A 17092-nucleotide genomic window follows, 5' to 3' on the forward strand; every position below is an offset into this window, starting at 1 on the left:
ATGTAATGTCATGTAATGTATGGTTCAGTCTGCATCGAGAAATAAAACAGAATGTTGGTCTGTTAGCCTACTTTGAATTCTACAGGGCTTGGTTATGTTATACAGAGGAATTCTGTAGTCTCTCTGAATACGTTTGCCATTATCTGTGAGTTTCAATCAATTTAGTGGTCACACCTTAATTCCTGTCTGGATGTATTTTGATCGCACTGTACATTTTACACTGTGCACGTTACAGTATGTGCGTCGAATGTTAATGGGATCAAAGACACAATGCCTTCGGAAGATAAGCCAGGCCTCTTAGCCAGGTGGCTAAAATTAGAAATAGCCTACACTTCATGGCAACAGTTCTGGTCTTACCTTAACTGACTCTGAAGTGTGAACATTGTCTGTCCGAATACAGATTTTTCAGTCAGTGCATGGCCAAATTACCATAATGTCTGTCAAATTAAAAGTCTGGCTACGGCAATGTCTAACTGGATTAATGGGCTACGGCGAGTAGGTGCCCTTGGTGTAGCTCACAGTGATGTGAAAAGGATTTCCATTTGTCTAGTCTGTGCCTACTTTCCCCATCTAATCCCCATCTATTCTCACCGCTGACCTTGAGTTGAATGCTAATCTGAACAGTGAGGAGCGGCAGACTGTCGAGAGCGTCTGGAGGCAAAACACTCAGCAGGCTGCAGACTAGGCTTCCTCCCCCGTCTAACTCGGGCGGCTTGTTTTCATTTGGTGCCTGGGACATGAACCGCGTCGCTGCCTCGGTGGTAAGCAGTTTACATTTAAACATTCCCGTATTTGTTTTTGTATTTGTTTAATTTGGGTTGTCAGTGGTGAGTTAAAGTTAAACAGTGCTCTTGCGGGTTGCCATTTGTTGCTTTTCACCATGCTGAGTACAGCGTTTGCTTAGTTTTGGCCGTGCCCCCTCGCAGGATACTGAGGACCGTTCACAGCTGAGCTCATATAAAAACATGCAGATCGTGTGAGACTGTAAACCGGCTATCTGTGCGGCTGGGTGCTTAGGTTTTAGTGTGCTGTTGTAATATTGATTTTGCTTTGGATTGACTGCATTAAGCACTCACTTTTAAAAGTGATGAAAACATATTTATGCCATTTGAACGGTGTTTGTAGACTGCTCTGCTCATATCAGCCTAATTCATTGCAACATACTGTGGATGATTATGTACAATATATTTTGCATATTGTTTATATACAGACATTTACCAGTAATAGGGAGTAGAATAAGAATATGTTTTAAATAGTTGAATCAGTACAGATACATGCTGTTATGACTGAAGTTTCACTTTCAGTTATAAATGTTAGGCTTCAACAAATTGACTTACAGCTACAAAAATGATGTTGCATTCCCATGTATAATCATGTTTAGCAACATACTGAACTACCATCTGCCAATTTGTTAAACTGGAAACAACCACTGAAAATATTCCAAGCGCATGTGTATTAACACTTAGAAAAAAATAAATCTATCATTATTAATAAACACACAATCAGTAATTTGGAGAAACAAAAAAAAAATAAAAGCTGAAAACACAACTGTTGTCTGGATGTGACTGCCCTGGAGAGCTAAAACTGTTTGGAAATAATGGTTGGACACATGCAAAAACAAGCTCACATGAGGAAATGGAGCTTCTGTTGCTGTGTTGACTTATCCAATTTATACACTTCCAGGACAGGATAAGAGCCCCAGGATTACCAGGATTGTTACCCCCTTCTCCCCGACCTCTGTCTGGAGATGTCTGGGGATGCATGTTAAACCTGAGATCAAAGGGATGCCAGGTCTGCCGGCCAACCTTCCCTCCTTTAAGCCGCCCTCTCCACTCTGCTTACAGCCAAAACAACATGCCACCTAAAGCGTGCACTCTTATAAAACATAATGAGGAATTATAAAGGAACTCATTTCACCCCGCCTAAGATGACTTGGTGCTATTGTATTCACACTCTGAATTATAGAGCCAGTCGCATTTGCCTGTATGATATGTGGGAAGCCATTAAAACAAAGAATTATGTCAAATACCAGAGGCCCGATTTTCAGCTGAAGATATAATTGGCTACTTTAGGGAACCGTCTCTGGCATCCTTGGGAAAGTAATGCTGGGAGGGAACAAACTAGGTTAAATACACTGCGGCAAACATTTCATATGCATTTCAGACTTTTTTTTCCCCTCCCGAATGCAGACGGGAGGGATTAAATCTAAGAGCACTTGCGCACTCGCAGAATTGACCTCATTGTGTGGTGAGCATCCTTTGATTTCCCATCATTTGCTTCCTGGTAAATATAGCCTGCTGATACTCATATAAAAGATGCACAAAAAATAACTTGGGGGGGGCAATCGGCCATTATTCCATTGTTTGGGTGCTACTTAAGAAGGATAGGATGTAGACTCGTGAGCAGATTAAGGGGAAATTCCCAGGGAGCACCACAATGAATGGGGAGTCTATGCTATCGAGTTTGTATGGATCAACATCTTAATTGGCAAAGCCGCACAGATGAGTTTGTTTTGCTTTGTTGCTCGACAGCAGGGTCAAGCTCCTTGCGGAATCGGCCATTTTAATGTCTCTGTCTGAGGCCTGTTGAGTTTCACCTGCGGCATTGTTTTCCTGCCCTCTCTGTGCTTCTGTCCTGTTTCAGGTGAGATTTGACTGAAAGGAATTAATGGCCCTCATGGGCAGCAGCCATGGCCTCTGAGGAACCTGTGGACCCGGCAGTGGCCGGTACTGTGGTGAAAGCTCCTCCAGACGGCTCACAAGAGGAGCATTTGGCCCCCCCTGTGCAGGAAGTGATTGACTGCAGTAGCCATGTACCATATGCAGTGTCCAGTCCCAGCACCAGCAGGTGGGTCAGGCCCAAAAAGGTGACAAAAGAAAAATATAAAGTAAAGCAGGAGATCCAGCTGCTTATACTCCGAATCGATTTTGTACATCACATTTCATAGCACTGAGCTGAAAAATGATTGATGACCCAGGCTGTTTCACTTATTTTTTTTAAATTCAGACCTTGGTCATTTACTGAAAACTAAGCCATGTTCATCCCTGTTGGAAAATATCAAATCAAATATGAGATGCTTATTGCAAGTAGAAAAGATTCCTAGGAAAAAAAGATTGCAGATTGACTGAATCCTTTCTCTACTCTACAGCCCATTTTGCAAGTGGTATCTTTGTTTTGGTCTGGGGTAAATTAAGTATATTCCCTGTTAGAACATGATATAATATTCTTAAGTAACATGCTTAATTAGAAAGGATTTTTTGGATTTGTACAAATATGTTAATCATCATATGGCTGTGTGTAGAAAGGGGTTTTGAATATTGCTAATGATCAATCCAGACCTTGTTGGCAGTATTAACTGAATCCCTCTGTGGTAATGAAGCCTTTGCAGTGAGGACTCCTTCTGTCGGATCTGTCACGAGGGCGACGGCGTGGAGGACCTTCTGTCCCCCTGCGAATGCGCCGGCACTCTGGCCATGGTCCACTGCAGCTGTCTGGAGCGTTGGCTGACGGCCTCAAACACCAGTCGCTGCGAGCTCTGCCACTTTGAATTTGCCTTGGAACGCTTGCCAAAGCCACTCACCGAGGTAAAAGGAAAACGTGGAGACTCAGCTGCGACCGGCCTTCGCTTTAAAGCCGTGACAAAGCCAGGAATTAAGCTTCTTCACCCCCTACTTCCCCCCTCGTCTTTGAAAAGGGCAATTGAAACCATTATGACAATTAACTGTATGTTCGTTAGAGACCCCGATGTCCTGAAAGTTTGAGGAATTAATGCAAGTATAAATATTGTTGTCTTTACACAGAGGTGAAGAAGAAACTAATTAAAGTAAAAAATGATGGTTTTGCACATATCCTAAGTATATTTATGGGGAATTCACAGGCCTCTGGTAATATTGCTCTACTATACAGCTTAATGACCATTACAAGATAGACATTTATTATTTCTAGTTTATTCCTAACATATCTTTACAAGTTAACAGTCCTCAGCTGTATTCACCAAGGACTTAAAAGTTGAGCTAAAAAGTTCTGCACTGCAACTTCGGCAGGGCCCAGATCCCATGTCAGATGACGGATGGTAACGATCGTCGTCCCCCCTCGTAGTCCTCCGCCCGTTAAAGAGTCTGCTTTCCTCCAGCTGCTTTTAACTGCAAGCCACTTAAGCATGAAAATGAGATTAGATGGCGTTTCCTCGCTATGGCACAGAGGACAGGGTATTATGTTATATTAATGGACATTATCTCGTGCACAAACTGGGACGCGGGATAGTGCAGTAATCTGCTGATTCCATCCCATGTGCCTTACGACCACAGTCAGTAGGAACAGCAGCCTGGCTGGTGCACCCTGTATTCCTTAGATTGCTTGTCTCTCCAGTCTTGTTGTAGGGTAAGTGGCTTGGCGCCAGCTCTCTGATAAAGAAAGCACTTACCTATTAGGAAGAATTATGGTGTGAATTCCTAAAAATTTTGTCTTTAACTTGGATTTGTGAATAAATTAATTTAAATAACTATTACAAGTTTATAACTGGCCAAACTGTGAAGAAAAAATTTAATACTTGGATTTATTTGAAAGGAAAAGTTAGCCTTGATTGAAAACAGGCCTACGTGTTATTTTTCAAGCTGTGACACTACTTTGTTGAAGGTTAAATCTATATTCGCAAATCCACTGGCCCATTAATCTGTTTACATGAGGTTGTAATCTTTGTGATATAATTCTGTACTAACGCCATTAGATTAACTGCAGATCTTTTGTTGTGGTTCTCAGTGGCTGGACACCCCGTCCATGCAGCACCAGAGGCGAACGCTGTGTGGTGACATCATCTGTTTTATGTTCATCACTCCGCTGGCCTGTCTCTCCGGCTGGCTGTGTGTCCAGGGGGCCATGGACCTCTATTACAGCAACAGCATGGAGGCTATTGGCCTCATAGTCCTCACTCTTGCACTGTTCTCCATCTACCTGTTCTGGACCTTTGTGAGTACCAGCCATTTTGCACATACTGAGTATAGTTCCCTCCAGAGAGTACTACTGTGAAAAAGCAGGAATACAGGGACACGTTTTGGACCAGACCAGGACTTTAGCTTTAAGATGTAAAAAGTGTTACTCATGCTGTTGCAACCTAATAAAAAGGGGTTGATGTATTTCACAGTATATGAGGTTAACTTTTTTTTTTTTTTTTTACATATTGGAAAAATAGTGCCACTGTTATATTGAGTAGAACCCTGCTTTGGCAATAGTGTGATTGGTTTAATCTAGATGAATTTACTGATCAAAACTTTTTTTGTGGAAACTTAATTGCTTAGTTTTTAATATTTTATGTGTCCTTGAACACAGGTGTCTTTGCGCTACCACATTCATCTCTTTGAGGTGTGGAAAAGGACCAATCAGAGAGTCAGGCTCCAGATCTCCAGGCCAGCACTGTTACCACCTCGCCAACAAGAATTTCCCCAGCTCTTCATAAACAAGGACACCAGCAAGGAGACAGTGGTGTAGCTCTGCTCACCATCACCATCTCAGGTGGACAACCACTCCCACGGATTAAACCCTTCTTTCCTTGGGCTGAATAGACTTCATGATGAATACACCGCCATTTTCCTTTTGTTTGAGAAAGAAAATTGACCGTTTTAGACTTAAAGATTTAGTTTTGTCAGAATTTTTTATTTTTATTATTTTTTTTTTAAGTAAATGAAATGGAATTCCCTGGGAATGTGTTGAATTTTGGGAGATTTGGGACAATTTCTTCTTAAATGTCATTTCAAGACACCCAGTATCTCCAGCACTACAAACTTCCATTGTACGTCGCTTTGGATAAAAGCTTCTGCCAAATAGGCCTAAATGTAAGGTAAACTTCTATACAGCTTTGAAATTCCCAATGACACCAAGCTTTCTGTGCTGCTATGATGTGGTATTTATACAATTATGAACAATCAAGTCTTTCAGGTTTATACTTCAGAGCCAAATGGTCAACCTGTACAAAAAATGAAGACCTGTGGCATCAGTTCAGTAAAAATCTTTATTGAAGTTTTACAAAATACTGTAGAATACATTCTGTTGCAATACACATTCAATAAATAACTGAAGACATCTGTGATTTCTACAGCAAGGTTATATCCTTGTCCTTTTTCAAAACAACAGACTATAAGAGGCCTTTCCAATATTTTCACGTTTGTCTTTTACAGATTATTGCAAATAATTTTAATAAAGCCAAAGGGGAAAAAGAACAATGCCTTCGTCAAGCAGTGTGAGAAACTTAACTACATGGATAATTATGGATGGGGAGGGAGACCTGAGCAAATTATATTCAAGATATGATTAAATAAGTCAGAAAGCAGAATGTCTATAATGAAAACTAATATTATTACAAATACTTCCATTACTTCAATGTTTTTCTTTGGTGATTAGACAAGTGCTCATTACATTGCTTGGGTATGTTTCTTGAACTAAATCCAATTTAACCGTGTCAAACTTGTCTTTGTTTCAACAGGGAAATCATTTACAATTTAATTATTTAATTTCCATCTGAATAAGGCACAGACAATAATTAATGCAAGTACCTCAAAATAACATCTCTCTTCGTAATCAAAATAATATTCACTTGAAGCTTAGAACTTATTCATTACAGACCTAACCTGCCATAGATTTCAAATTATACACGGGACAGATTCTTGAAAATGTCAATGGGATGTTCACACTAGCATTACCTTTTTTGTTACTTAAAAGGAATACAATTTTTTAAATTTTATTTACTCATCTCAGAAACTTAGTCCTATATTGAAAGCATACTATAGAGAAGAGTTTCAGATTAGAGAAGTTGCACATGCTCAGTTCTGGTGTCTCAAGCGGTGTCTCAACACAGGTACACCGCTTTCACAAGAATTTTCATTAATTTTCAAGTATGTGTAATTCTCATGGTCCCAGAACACAGACGAACACCAGAAAAGAAAGTGAATAAATCCCCATGTACGAGCTCTACCCTATTCATATGCCCTCACTGTTGCCAAATTTGTTGTGTTTTTAATATTTGTTGCTTTTCTTAATGTTCAGATTCCAATCCAAAAGGCAGGTATAACTAGATTTTCAGGTTATCTTCACAAATTTTCAGCACCCTTGCCATCATGACAAGTGGGTCGTAGCTTATTTATAAAATATTTTTTTAATCAAAAGTAAATATATTTAGAAATATCTATTCTACTATCACCCATACAATTTAACACTTAAGTTTTATCCTACTCCAGATCTTCCAATAAGAATTTTAAATATCATGCTGATGCAAAGACTTTGTAGAAGTCTCTTGGTCACAGGTTTGATGTCACAGCGCTGACTGTTAAAGTTTAAAGAACCTTACGTAGGTCATGTGACTCTGTAGAGGTTGACTGGGGACAGAGAAAGTGGTAGCCCAGTACAAACCTCTGTGATATTACTCATTATGGGAGCCTGTGACAGACAGGCAAACCCCGCTATTCAAATGACTATCAATTTCCTGTTAACAATGCACTACAAAAATATAACCAACCATATAACCAAAATATTAATGGAATGACATTGATGATGAAAAGTTTCTTATAGTTACACTGTTTACATGTTACTTTAAATGCTCTGAATATGGAACTTCCACAGAGCCCGTCTGTGAAATGAGTCGTTGAAGTGGTCTCTTTTTCTGTCATCAACTGAGTTCCGTCTGAGAAAATGGCTCTCTGAAAGGGACGTGGGGCCTCTCCGATCACAGCGCGGTCACGTTTGGGGCTCCCGGGGTCGAAATGAACGTGATTACATAACGGCGCAGCTGGCCTCCTCCGCGGTCCGCCCCTGTGGAAACAGAGCGCCTTACCCCCTGACCTTCAGGACAACAGCGGAGTCAAGCATGCGTGGGCAGCACGGGGAGCGCGTTAGAGCTCGGACGATGGCGCGCAGCGTTAATGCCAAACCGTCTAGCCTTGCCAAGCGGGCCTCTGTTGGCAAGCCAATGCCGTCCATGCAGGGAGACGAACAGAAACGCTAGCGTGGGCAGGTGTTGTCGTTTAAAAGCCAAGCTGCCACAGCTCTGGGAGTGTGCAAAGCAAACTTAGCTGGGAATACAGGGTTACTATGTGGAGAGCTATGCATGCATGCACTCAGGACCTCACCTACTGGGGTCTGACGGTCTCTGTCTGTCTGCACCAAAAGGTGGCGCTCACGAGACCAAACAACATTTCTTTTTTCTTCTTTTTGGCTTACGTACCAGACAAAGAACAAACAAGGGCAATTAAAAACTTATTGCTACATTCACAACAGGAACAGATGCAAGCGATGTAATTCAAATACGCTAGCACCTATGAAACAGAGCTGGTGGCTGGTTACCTGCCGCCGGAGATGCAGCTCGCTGCTGCCGCCGCCGACGTCCTCTTCCTCCAGCTCCACGTCAGACTCCCCCTCAGCCCCCCTCTGCACACGCACCAGCCTCCGCTCTGCCGTCTCCTGTTGATGACACGCGTGGGCGCACGCACTAAGCGTCACGTTCAGCCTTGGCGTTCGGTGCGGGTTAAGCAGGCAGGCGGGCCAGGGACTCACCTCGTTATGAGGGGTCACCAGGACAACCCTTACATCGTCAACCATTCCCCAGTTCCTCTGGGTCTTCAGCACCAAATCAGTGGGGGGTTTCGGTTCAACCCCAGCACCGGCCCCCCAAATCTGAGGAAAAGATTACAGCACAGAGCTCAAAATGCATTACATGGCAACTAGACCATTCAAAATGTTCTAACATCTAATTATGAACAACATAGCCTAGAAATTATGACTATAGTGTACTTAATATGTAGCCAGTTATTCCAAGAGCATACTCTACTCACAGTTAGCGTCTGTCCTCCTCTCAGGACGTAAGAGGCGGGGATCTGAAAGGACACCTCGGGCATGGTCCTGTGGCTCTTTCTCAAGACCCACCCACCCAAAGACTGGTCCTAGAAAAGGTAAAGAAAATGCATACAGGGTCCCTACAGCACTTTCTTACTTATGCACCCACATAGAAAAATAAATATAAAACAAAGTGAAAATTGGCCTCACTCCAAACAGTTTTAACATGGAAATTGTCTGCTTTTGAAAGCAGAGCACTGTTGGCAATAAACTCTCAACAATTGGGAATTTTGTTGTAAGGGATTATATAAAGCCATGAAAAAATACATAAAAACCAACAGAATATTAATTATCTTTAATTACTCAATTTTCCACTTTTAAAATCAAGAATTTTTCATGGGCCAATGGGAACAGTGTTTACACAAAATATAAATAAATATAAGAAAAGGGTATGACAAAACATGTCCACAGGTTCTACCATCTCAGAGTTATTCCTAAGCTTGATGTAGTTCCCTTCGAGGTCAATCTCGTCAATGGACACACTCCCGTGTGCTGAGGCATGCTGGGAGATCTTGTAACCTGGCGACAGGCTGGCCCGCCCCTCCAGCTTGCGTTTCTTCCCCTTCTGTCTCCTGCCAGCGTGCATGTGCGTGCGGGACACCGGCCCGTGCTGGGAGGGGCTCGGGGACAGGTTCAGCCTTCAAACGAAGGACAAAATCAGTCAGGAGACTAAATCAACCACAGATGCATCAATCCACGCAAGTGATCACACACAAATGACTGCTCCGTTTTCCTTATTCCATTATACAGCCTGACATAGATACGAGCATAACGGCAGTATTTGAACTTGTATCATACAGGCTAAATATTTCCCCAACTTCTACTCTTTTTCTGCTGCATCAATACCACAAGCACATGCTGGAAGAGTTACTGAGACCCGAATTCTATCAAAAGCCGCGTTTCCACCGCAGGAACTATACCCCGGAACTAGGAACCTTTTGAGGAACTCAGTGCGTTTCCACCGCAGGAACTAGGGTCTAAATTTAGTTCTGGGGGCTTTGTTTTACCCCCCAAAACGTTCCTGCTCGGGGGGTAGTACTTTCCGGAAGTACAGGAACCTTTTGGGTGGAGCTTGCAGCGCTGAACATTTCTGATTGGTCGAGTACTCGTAGCATTTGTGTTGTATTTATTTTCCGCCATTGCCCGCCATGTTTGAAAATATGCAGCGGCAAACCAATTTATTTTCATAATAACTTCAAATCAAACTTGCATGTTATGCGGCGCAGTAGCCTACTTTTGGTTATAGCTGTCAACGTCTTGGAATTATAACGTGTGCTCTTCTGTTCTTTTCTTGCTTTAGTATTCGTTATATAAAATGCTAAGCATTCGTGCTGGGACAGCATATTACGTAGGCTACCAAAACATTCAAACGGATTAATTCGGTTGCTGAATATTTTCTTTGTTAGCCCGTTGTAATTGACTCAAAACGTTTGATACAGTTACGTGAGGTATGCGGTAGTTCTGCATAATTAACATTGGTGATACAGTACAAGCAAACTGGAAATCACCTTCCGCACTTTTTATCCGGGTAAAATAACAGGTTAATTCTAGTAATCTTCCCTTTAGCTTTTTCAGACTGCCGTAATTTTACTGCCATTTTTCACTTCCACGAAAAGACCAGGAAGACTATGGACTCATTTATGGTGCATGGTTCGCATCTGGAGGGCACTCTGCTCGGCTAGCAGTAACTTCGAAGGAAAGCAAACGGTGGCTGTACCACTACTAATTTACATTTTCACGCAAGTCCGAGTTTTCGTTCTATTCTTGTCATTTTGCGATTAGCCTATATGGAATTGACGACGAGAAAGTAATAAAACAGCAAATTGTTTACAACGTGTGCATGTTTTCTGCTGTTAATGAATGTGTTTGAGAGGATATATGAAAATCAATAAATACAAAAGTAACCATATATAGTCATTGTTGGTAACCCGTTGTATATAAGTGGAATAAACCCCTCCGGGCTGTCCCGGTTATTAGAAAATAATGTAGGCTACTTCGGTGGTAGTATGGGGTTACAGAAGAAATCATATGACAGATGGACCGACGACAACGTCAGTGTCATTTGCCTAATCTTCGCGGTACTTTAGACCCCGGCGGAAACGCAGACAACCATTGGCTGAAGGAACCTTTTAGTTCCTGGTAAAGTAGTTCCTGGGACTGAAAGTTCCGGGTAATTTTGGTGGAAACGCGGCTAAAATCTGTCCTTGCTATTATACAATTATTTATTTATTTTTACCTTACAAGTATTTTTGCCTTCATATAGAGTTTGGCAAATTCATTTTGATTGTGGTTTTAATTTAGGTTTATTCTGAATGCTGAACTCTCTTCGCGATCACTGTGAAGAAGGAAAAGCACACTTGTCTAAACGGAGTCAAGGTTCAGGACAGGCGTTGACTGAACACAAGCCTGTTACCCTACCTCTGCTCTTCTCCTTCCAGCATCTTCCGGTAGGCGTTGATCTCCATGTCGAGGGCCAGCTTCACGTCCAGCAGGTTCTCGTACTCCTCCAGCTGGGCCTGCATCTGCTGCCTCATGTTGGCCATCTCCCTCTCCTTCTCGGTCAGCCGCCGCTGGCCGGCCTCCCTCTCCCGGTCCAGCGTGGCCTCCAGCTCCCGAACCCGAGCCTCCAGGTCGCTGCTCTGCCGTGGGGAGCGGGGCTCAGCACCCAGGCCGCATCTCAGCTCTAACCCCATGCATCCCTCGCCCCTAATCCACTCCGCCCGCGACACCGCCACCAGTGAGCGGCGCCGTGTTAAACAGAGCACATGCGAGGCAGGGGCGGAGCTATGATACCGCCACAGCCAATTAGCGCCCAAAGGAGGCCATACAATATAGAAAATAAGTCTGGAAAACAACTAAGATCAGAATAATGAAGTCCTGGCTCAAATGCATGCATAGGAAGGACTTCACAGCATCTGATCCCTTCCAAGGACAGCCAAACAGTGTGGAAGGACGATTACGTCTCACCGGCCTAATTAATTCATTGTACTACCCGACAGTTAAGGTGTCACCGTTGTATCCGTGCCTGAGAATGGACTCCTCAGAGAGAAGTGAGCAAGTGTGCAAGACAACAGTGAACTAAGATGCAGCCCTGGAGCTAAGCAGCTGCTCAGTTAGCCTTCGCTCTCCAGCAACGGCAATAGATTTTGCAGACGCACGCGGTTAGGGTACGTAACGCCGCCGAGGAACGTTCAGGAAATGAGTAGCGACCGGTCTGCTACGAGACGGAAGACAGGCCGGGTGTGAAAGCAGAGCCAATTAACATGTCTCGTCCTCATGCTGGAGCGTGCTCCTTTCGCGGCCTGTCAGCGTACAGCTTACCGTGCCCGTACAGGAACGCTCCCTACGCCAGTCCCGTCAGCGTTTGCTCTCCTAGCCTCTCGACTTAAATCTTCAGCAGCCCTTTGAAACCAATTAGCTTTTAATTCAATAAATATTAATGGGTATATATAGACTACGAATGTCTGACAATGATTTAGGTTTACTAGATTTGTTTTACTAGCGAGGTGGTAAACTATCAATGCAAGATACACTTGATATAACACTATTTCATGTTGTGGTTTCATGTAACTCAAATTCAAGCTTAGGCATATTTAGTCCTATTCCAGGCTGGCTGCTCCTAAATTTCATAACAAAGTGCACATTTTCAAAACAAAATGCAGTAGAAGAAACACCTAAATAAAATATTTACTGGCCATTGCTGTCCACATAATTACCAAGTAAATGACTGGACCAAATTAATCAATAACATAATGCTCCAGCCTGGCCCAAATCATTATTTTGCTTTTAAACTATACATTGTATGGATTTCCAATGGAAATGTTAAATATACATGGATTTCTCTCTTTCCTCAATATTGTTTGCAAAAGGAAAGGAGAAGCAGCACACAGAATCACAACTGTACAAATCCCTCAATTCACTTCACAGTATTTGGTGAAAGGTTGCCATCTAGGGTATGTTATGTGTACTACAGCAAAAGCACAGCAGCCAGTACCAGGGGCTCCTCTTCTGACTTAAACGTACAGTTCACAACAATTTACCTGCTTCTGGAAATAGCTGATTTGAGAAGACATGTTCTCCAGTCGCAGCTTGGTCCCAGCAAGCTCTTCCCTGGTTGAACTGGCCAGGTCGCTATTCTTGGCCGCTGAATACTGTGCATTTTCTAACTGCACAGCGGCAACATTGAGAAAAAACGGAATAGAAATTACCACCACAGCCACTCGTGGGCCGCAGAGTTAAAACCATACATTTTTTTCCCCCCACTTAACAGGTGATTTTCCAAACATTCCACAATGACCGAATGCTTTACTCAAGCACCCTCAATGAGATATCTGCTGTAAAATGTCTGAAAATTATGTTAAAAGCATACTTATGAGGTTAAATAATGCAAGCTCGGGCATACAGGTGATAGGATGAAAAACTAAATAAACCCTCACGCGTTAGAATAGCCTCACCGTGGGCAGCATAAACTCCCTCCTAATCTCTACACTTGTTCTTTCATTCCTCTTCATCTGTGTCTTCTGATCAACTGCCTGACTTCCTGCTGCCCTATATGTGCAATCTGTCTGCCTGGCCAAAGACTGTTTCAGACGAACAAACAGGGCAACAATTTTAAATCACATTGCAGTAAGCATTACTTCTGTCAAGTCGATATGAGGTGCTATCATAAGTACAGAGGCTTTCAACGAAACAACTTCAACATCTTCATACAGATTAAGGGATAATAGCCAACTAACTGGATTTTTAGCTTGGTTTTAAGTTTCTAAACAAAGCATAAAAATGAGGGTAGCACATACCCAGTCAACGGGACTTAGAAAGCTAGCTTAACTGGTATAGCCATTTTTCCCTTAGTTCTACTTCCACTTATTGGCAGCACCACCCCGGTTACTTTAAAGCCGAGAGAGGTATAAAGGACACACAAGCAACCCCCACACCCACCCCCACACGACAAGCTAATGAACACTATCAAAATTGGTGAAGGAAAATTGTGTCATTTAGCCCTGGATGACAGAGAAGCATTGCGCGTACTCTGGCACTGTAGGTCCTCTCCAGCTCCTCTTTGTACTGCTGGATGTGACCTTCGTGCTCCTGCCTGAGCTGCTGCATGGCCTCGGCCAGCTTGCTCTCGAACTCCTTCTGCCGCCCCGAGTCCACCTCCACCAGCCTGCTCTCGTGCCGGCTCCGCATCTCCCTGACCTCCTGCGGCCATCGAAAGAGGACATCAGCACGTGTGTACAGGCTTCATCTACAAGCCCGAATGATCTTCAGGGCTTAAAGGAAATGTTACCAAGGAAGAGGTCCCTTCACAACTTTCTATAAGATTAGCCCTGGAAAGGATTAGTTTCTCTGTTTTATACTAAGATCACTCCCCCATCCCCAAACGAAAAGGAAAAGTTGTTGGGTGTACCTATTCAATGCAAAAACTGGCATTTCGGATCATTATTCCGTGGCAAGTACATACCTGCAAGCAACAGATCTTATGCAGGAGCCATATTTTCTAACCATTGCAGGAAGTAGCAGTAACTTCAGTATGCATACAAAGCCATTCCATGGTGGCCTTTCATGGATATTGGCTGGCTATGACACCACCCAATCATTTCTTTAAAAACCAAATGGCAGACTGTAGAAGGTTAATAGATACTGTGCAGATCATCCATACCTGCTCACTGATGTGTCTGTGGAATTCCAACTGCTCCCGGAGGGTTTGCACCTGGTTCTCCATGTCCACCCTTCGCAGCATCTCTGCGTGGAGCTGAGTCTTAGCATCCTGTAAGGCCAGCTCCAGCTAAGGGCACAAACCAAGGGATCAGTTTGGCAATAACTAACACCAGCCATCGCCAATTTCACTTTTTACTTCTGGAAAAGTTCATTTCTGGCTGAAGATGCAGAAGACAACAAAAACAGCAAAGAGTGCAAAGCATTTCATGCGGTTCTGTGGAGTCTTGAGAAAGTACAGTACGAGAGGAAAACATTTGTCAGAATAAAAGGGAGGACTGCGTACATTGGAAACCTGGGCTTTGAGCTCTGCGATTTCATTTTCCAGTCCCCGGTTTCCCGCCAGCAAGTTAGCAAACTCTGCCTCTTTGGAGTTCAGCACAGCTTCAAGGTTTCTCCAACGCCCCACTGCCGTGGCCAGCTCGGACTCTTTCTTACTATTCCTGGGTAATGAATTTGTGACATACACATATTATGGGGTGACAACAAAAGATAAAAACTTTTATAAAGCATCATTATGTGCCGTTTCAAAATTATGTGAATATTTTATGACGCTGCTTGGTGCAAATGGCAATGCATTGTGCTCTCACTTGTATGATAACTAGGCCAAGCTGTCTCTGAGAAGTCATATAAAAACACAATATTAAGAACAGCATGCGGTGCAAGCTACTATATTTACCAACTTATTGGGCTGCATGAATGTGTGTTCCATTGGGCCTAGTTGACCATTACTGAGACAATACTGACTGCAACTTGGAAAGCAAAATGTCTACTTTGATCAGAATAAATGGCCACAAAGGCTAAAAGCACTTCCAGTAGAGGCTAATTTTTATGCTGCCTTCGATGTTGCTTTTAAATGGCCAAGCAGGCTGCATGGCTAGGCCTTTCACTTCAAACATTGCGAAGAGGTGAAATTCACACTACTCATCTGATCATACGCTCTAGCATTATCTACTGTACAAACCATACTCACTAACCAATTATACAGTAGTGCGATCCAACAAGCTAACGTACCTTGTTTGTAGTTGTCGGTGATCTTCTGAGAGTTGGGACAGTTCTATTTGTAGCCTAGCCCTCTCGTTGGCCGTAGTGTCCAGTATCTTTCTAGCGTCGGCGAGTTCGTTTTCATACAGTAGCCGGATTTTTCCCAATTCTCTAGTCGACGATTCTTCCTTCTCCTCCAGCAGGATCAGCATGGAGGATTTGTCATTCTCCAGATGCCGGGCACGCTCTATGTATGCGGCAAGACGGTCATTCAGCTGCCTGAGTTCTTCCTTCTCCTGTATGCGAGTGAGGCGTGTTGGACTCGTGCTGGACGGGGATATCCCGGGCGTGCTGGCCGTGCTCCGCCTTGTCGTACGGGATGTCCGGCTTGTTGAAGTGGCTGGAGTGGACGTTATGGAGGCCATTGATCATGCACCTGCTATTTCTGGCTAGCGAGCTGGGATTTCAGGCGATAGGAGGTGAATTGAATGGCTATATCGGTCAGTATTTTCTCAACTAGCTAACCAATTAGCTTTACATCCGCAGTCATAAACTTTCAAGGATGCGCAGTTAGCAAACGTTAGCTAACTTATTCGGTGTCATCCGTAAATATCAGTAGCCTACAAACTAGCCAGTGAGAATCTAGCCGGTTCACAAACGCTGTTCAGATTCTAAACATTAGCTCGCCATATTGGTTAACCAAACTAAAAAATGTAAAGAAATAATTTTTTTTTAATTACACCATACTGAACGCCACGAACTGACTGATTAATATAGACCTAGATGAAAACGGACACTGTTTCGCACAAAATAGTTACCTAAACGGTTTAGAGTTTCCCACGAAAAAATCAGAGCCCACTCCCACCGCAATCAGCTGTTAAGAACCGACTGACTAAAATTAGTGATGTCACATCATCACAAGATCAGAATAGAAGCACGAGGAATTTAAAGGCAACGTTGAAGCCATAGCCAGGAGACGCCAATGTCAGTGTCGTATTTTTACTGAATTAATATTATTTGAATTTGTCAGTTTACAATCGATTTTTGTCTTAGACCTACCCTCTCACATTCTATTGGCATAGGAATAATTTAACCTAAAACTAATTCCGAACAAATCAACAAATAAAACCGAAATATTAACGTTACAGCCTTGGTATTTACTTAGTTTGAGATTGAATGATTATGGGTTTGTAGTAGGCTATCATTTACATTTAATAAATATATCCGGACCTTGCTTGGGTTATCTTCTATCACCTTTCATCAATTTTATTGTGGGTCAAAAACTTTCTGAGCACTTTTGACGTGTGTCCATATCTCCATCCCATTACAGGATTCCCAGGGGTGCTAATGCATACATGCGTTACTGTAATTATAAGTAGCCTACTCCTGATAACTCTGTCTCAGTAATGGCTCTGGATGAGGTGGCCAGATTTCAGAGTGCCTCCTCAGCTAAGATAAATTGGGGAAATTGTGAGGTTTGTTTGTGTAACTGGGGGTAATATTCCTGGTGGTTTAC

The 17092-nt window shown here is 42.9% G+C and overlaps 2 protein-coding genes across 4 annotated transcripts; one reads left to right on the top strand and one right to left on the bottom strand.

The window, feature by feature from the left end:
• Positions 1-511: 511 nt before the first annotated feature.
• On the top strand, positions 512-6090 carry zgc:158785 (uncharacterized protein LOC791214 homolog). Of its 3 annotated transcripts, XM_064336579.1 has the most exons (6): positions 512-761; positions 1684-1791; positions 2644-2847; positions 3380-3584; positions 4759-4965; positions 5326-6090. In XM_064336579.1, the coding sequence occupies exons 3-6, from the start codon at positions 2690-2692 to the stop codon at positions 5482-5484; spliced, it is 729 nt and encodes a 242-aa protein (XP_064192649.1). In that variant the 5' UTR covers positions 512-761; positions 1684-1791; positions 2644-2689; the 3' UTR covers positions 5485-6090. The 3 variants fall into 3 exon arrangements, with proteins under 3 accessions (XP_064192649.1, XP_064192648.1, XP_064192647.1); XM_064336578.1 differs by having other exon boundaries at positions 1684-2847; XM_064336577.1 differs by lacking the exon at positions 1684-1791 and having other exon boundaries at positions 515-761.
• Positions 5987-16498, bottom strand: lmnl3 (lamin L3). The gene is made up of 12 exons (XM_064336576.1): positions 16395-16498; positions 15607-16033; positions 14879-15035; positions 14537-14662; positions 13906-14076; positions 12918-13043; positions 11296-11516; positions 9296-9515; positions 8817-8924; positions 8539-8658; positions 8329-8445; positions 5987-7797 (listed from the first exon to the last, which is right to left on the bottom strand). Exons 2-12 carry the CDS (start codon positions 15999-16001, stop codon positions 7759-7761), a joined length of 1800 nt encoding a protein of 599 aa, XP_064192646.1. The 5' UTR covers positions 16002-16033; positions 16395-16498; the 3' UTR covers positions 5987-7758.
• Positions 16499-17092: the final 594 nt, after the last annotated feature.

This window comes from Anguilla rostrata, chromosome 5 (assembly GCF_018555375.3).
Source record: "Anguilla rostrata isolate EN2019 chromosome 5, ASM1855537v3, whole genome shotgun sequence".
In the NCBI taxonomy this organism is placed as follows: Eukaryota; Metazoa; Chordata; class Actinopteri; order Anguilliformes; family Anguillidae; genus Anguilla; species Anguilla rostrata.

Excerpts from the sequence above, each read along its gene's own strand:
- lmnl3 (XM_064336576.1), bottom strand. The coding sequence starts at position 16,001 with ATGGCCTCCATAACGTCCACTCCAGCCACTTCAACAAGCCGGACATCC. Across the intron at positions 14,077-14,536 it reads ACAGACACATCAGTGAGCAG|GAGGTCAGGGAGATGCGGAG; the intron begins GTATGGATGATC and ends CGATGGCCGCAG. Across the intron at positions 8,446-8,538 it reads TGGTGACCCCTCATAACGAG|GAGACGGCAGAGCGGAGGCT; the intron begins GTGAGTCCCTGG and ends TGTCATCAACAG.
- zgc:158785 (XM_064336578.1), top strand. The coding sequence starts at position 2,690 with ATGGCCTCTGAGGAACCTGTGGACCCGGCAGTGGCCGGTACTGTGGTG. Across the intron at positions 2,848-3,379 it reads TCCAGTCCCAGCACCAGCAG|CCTTTGCAGTGAGGACTCCT; the intron begins GTGGGTCAGGCC and ends GTGGTAATGAAG. Across the intron at positions 4,966-5,325 it reads TCTACCTGTTCTGGACCTTT|GTGTCTTTGCGCTACCACAT; the intron begins GTGAGTACCAGC and ends CCTTGAACACAG.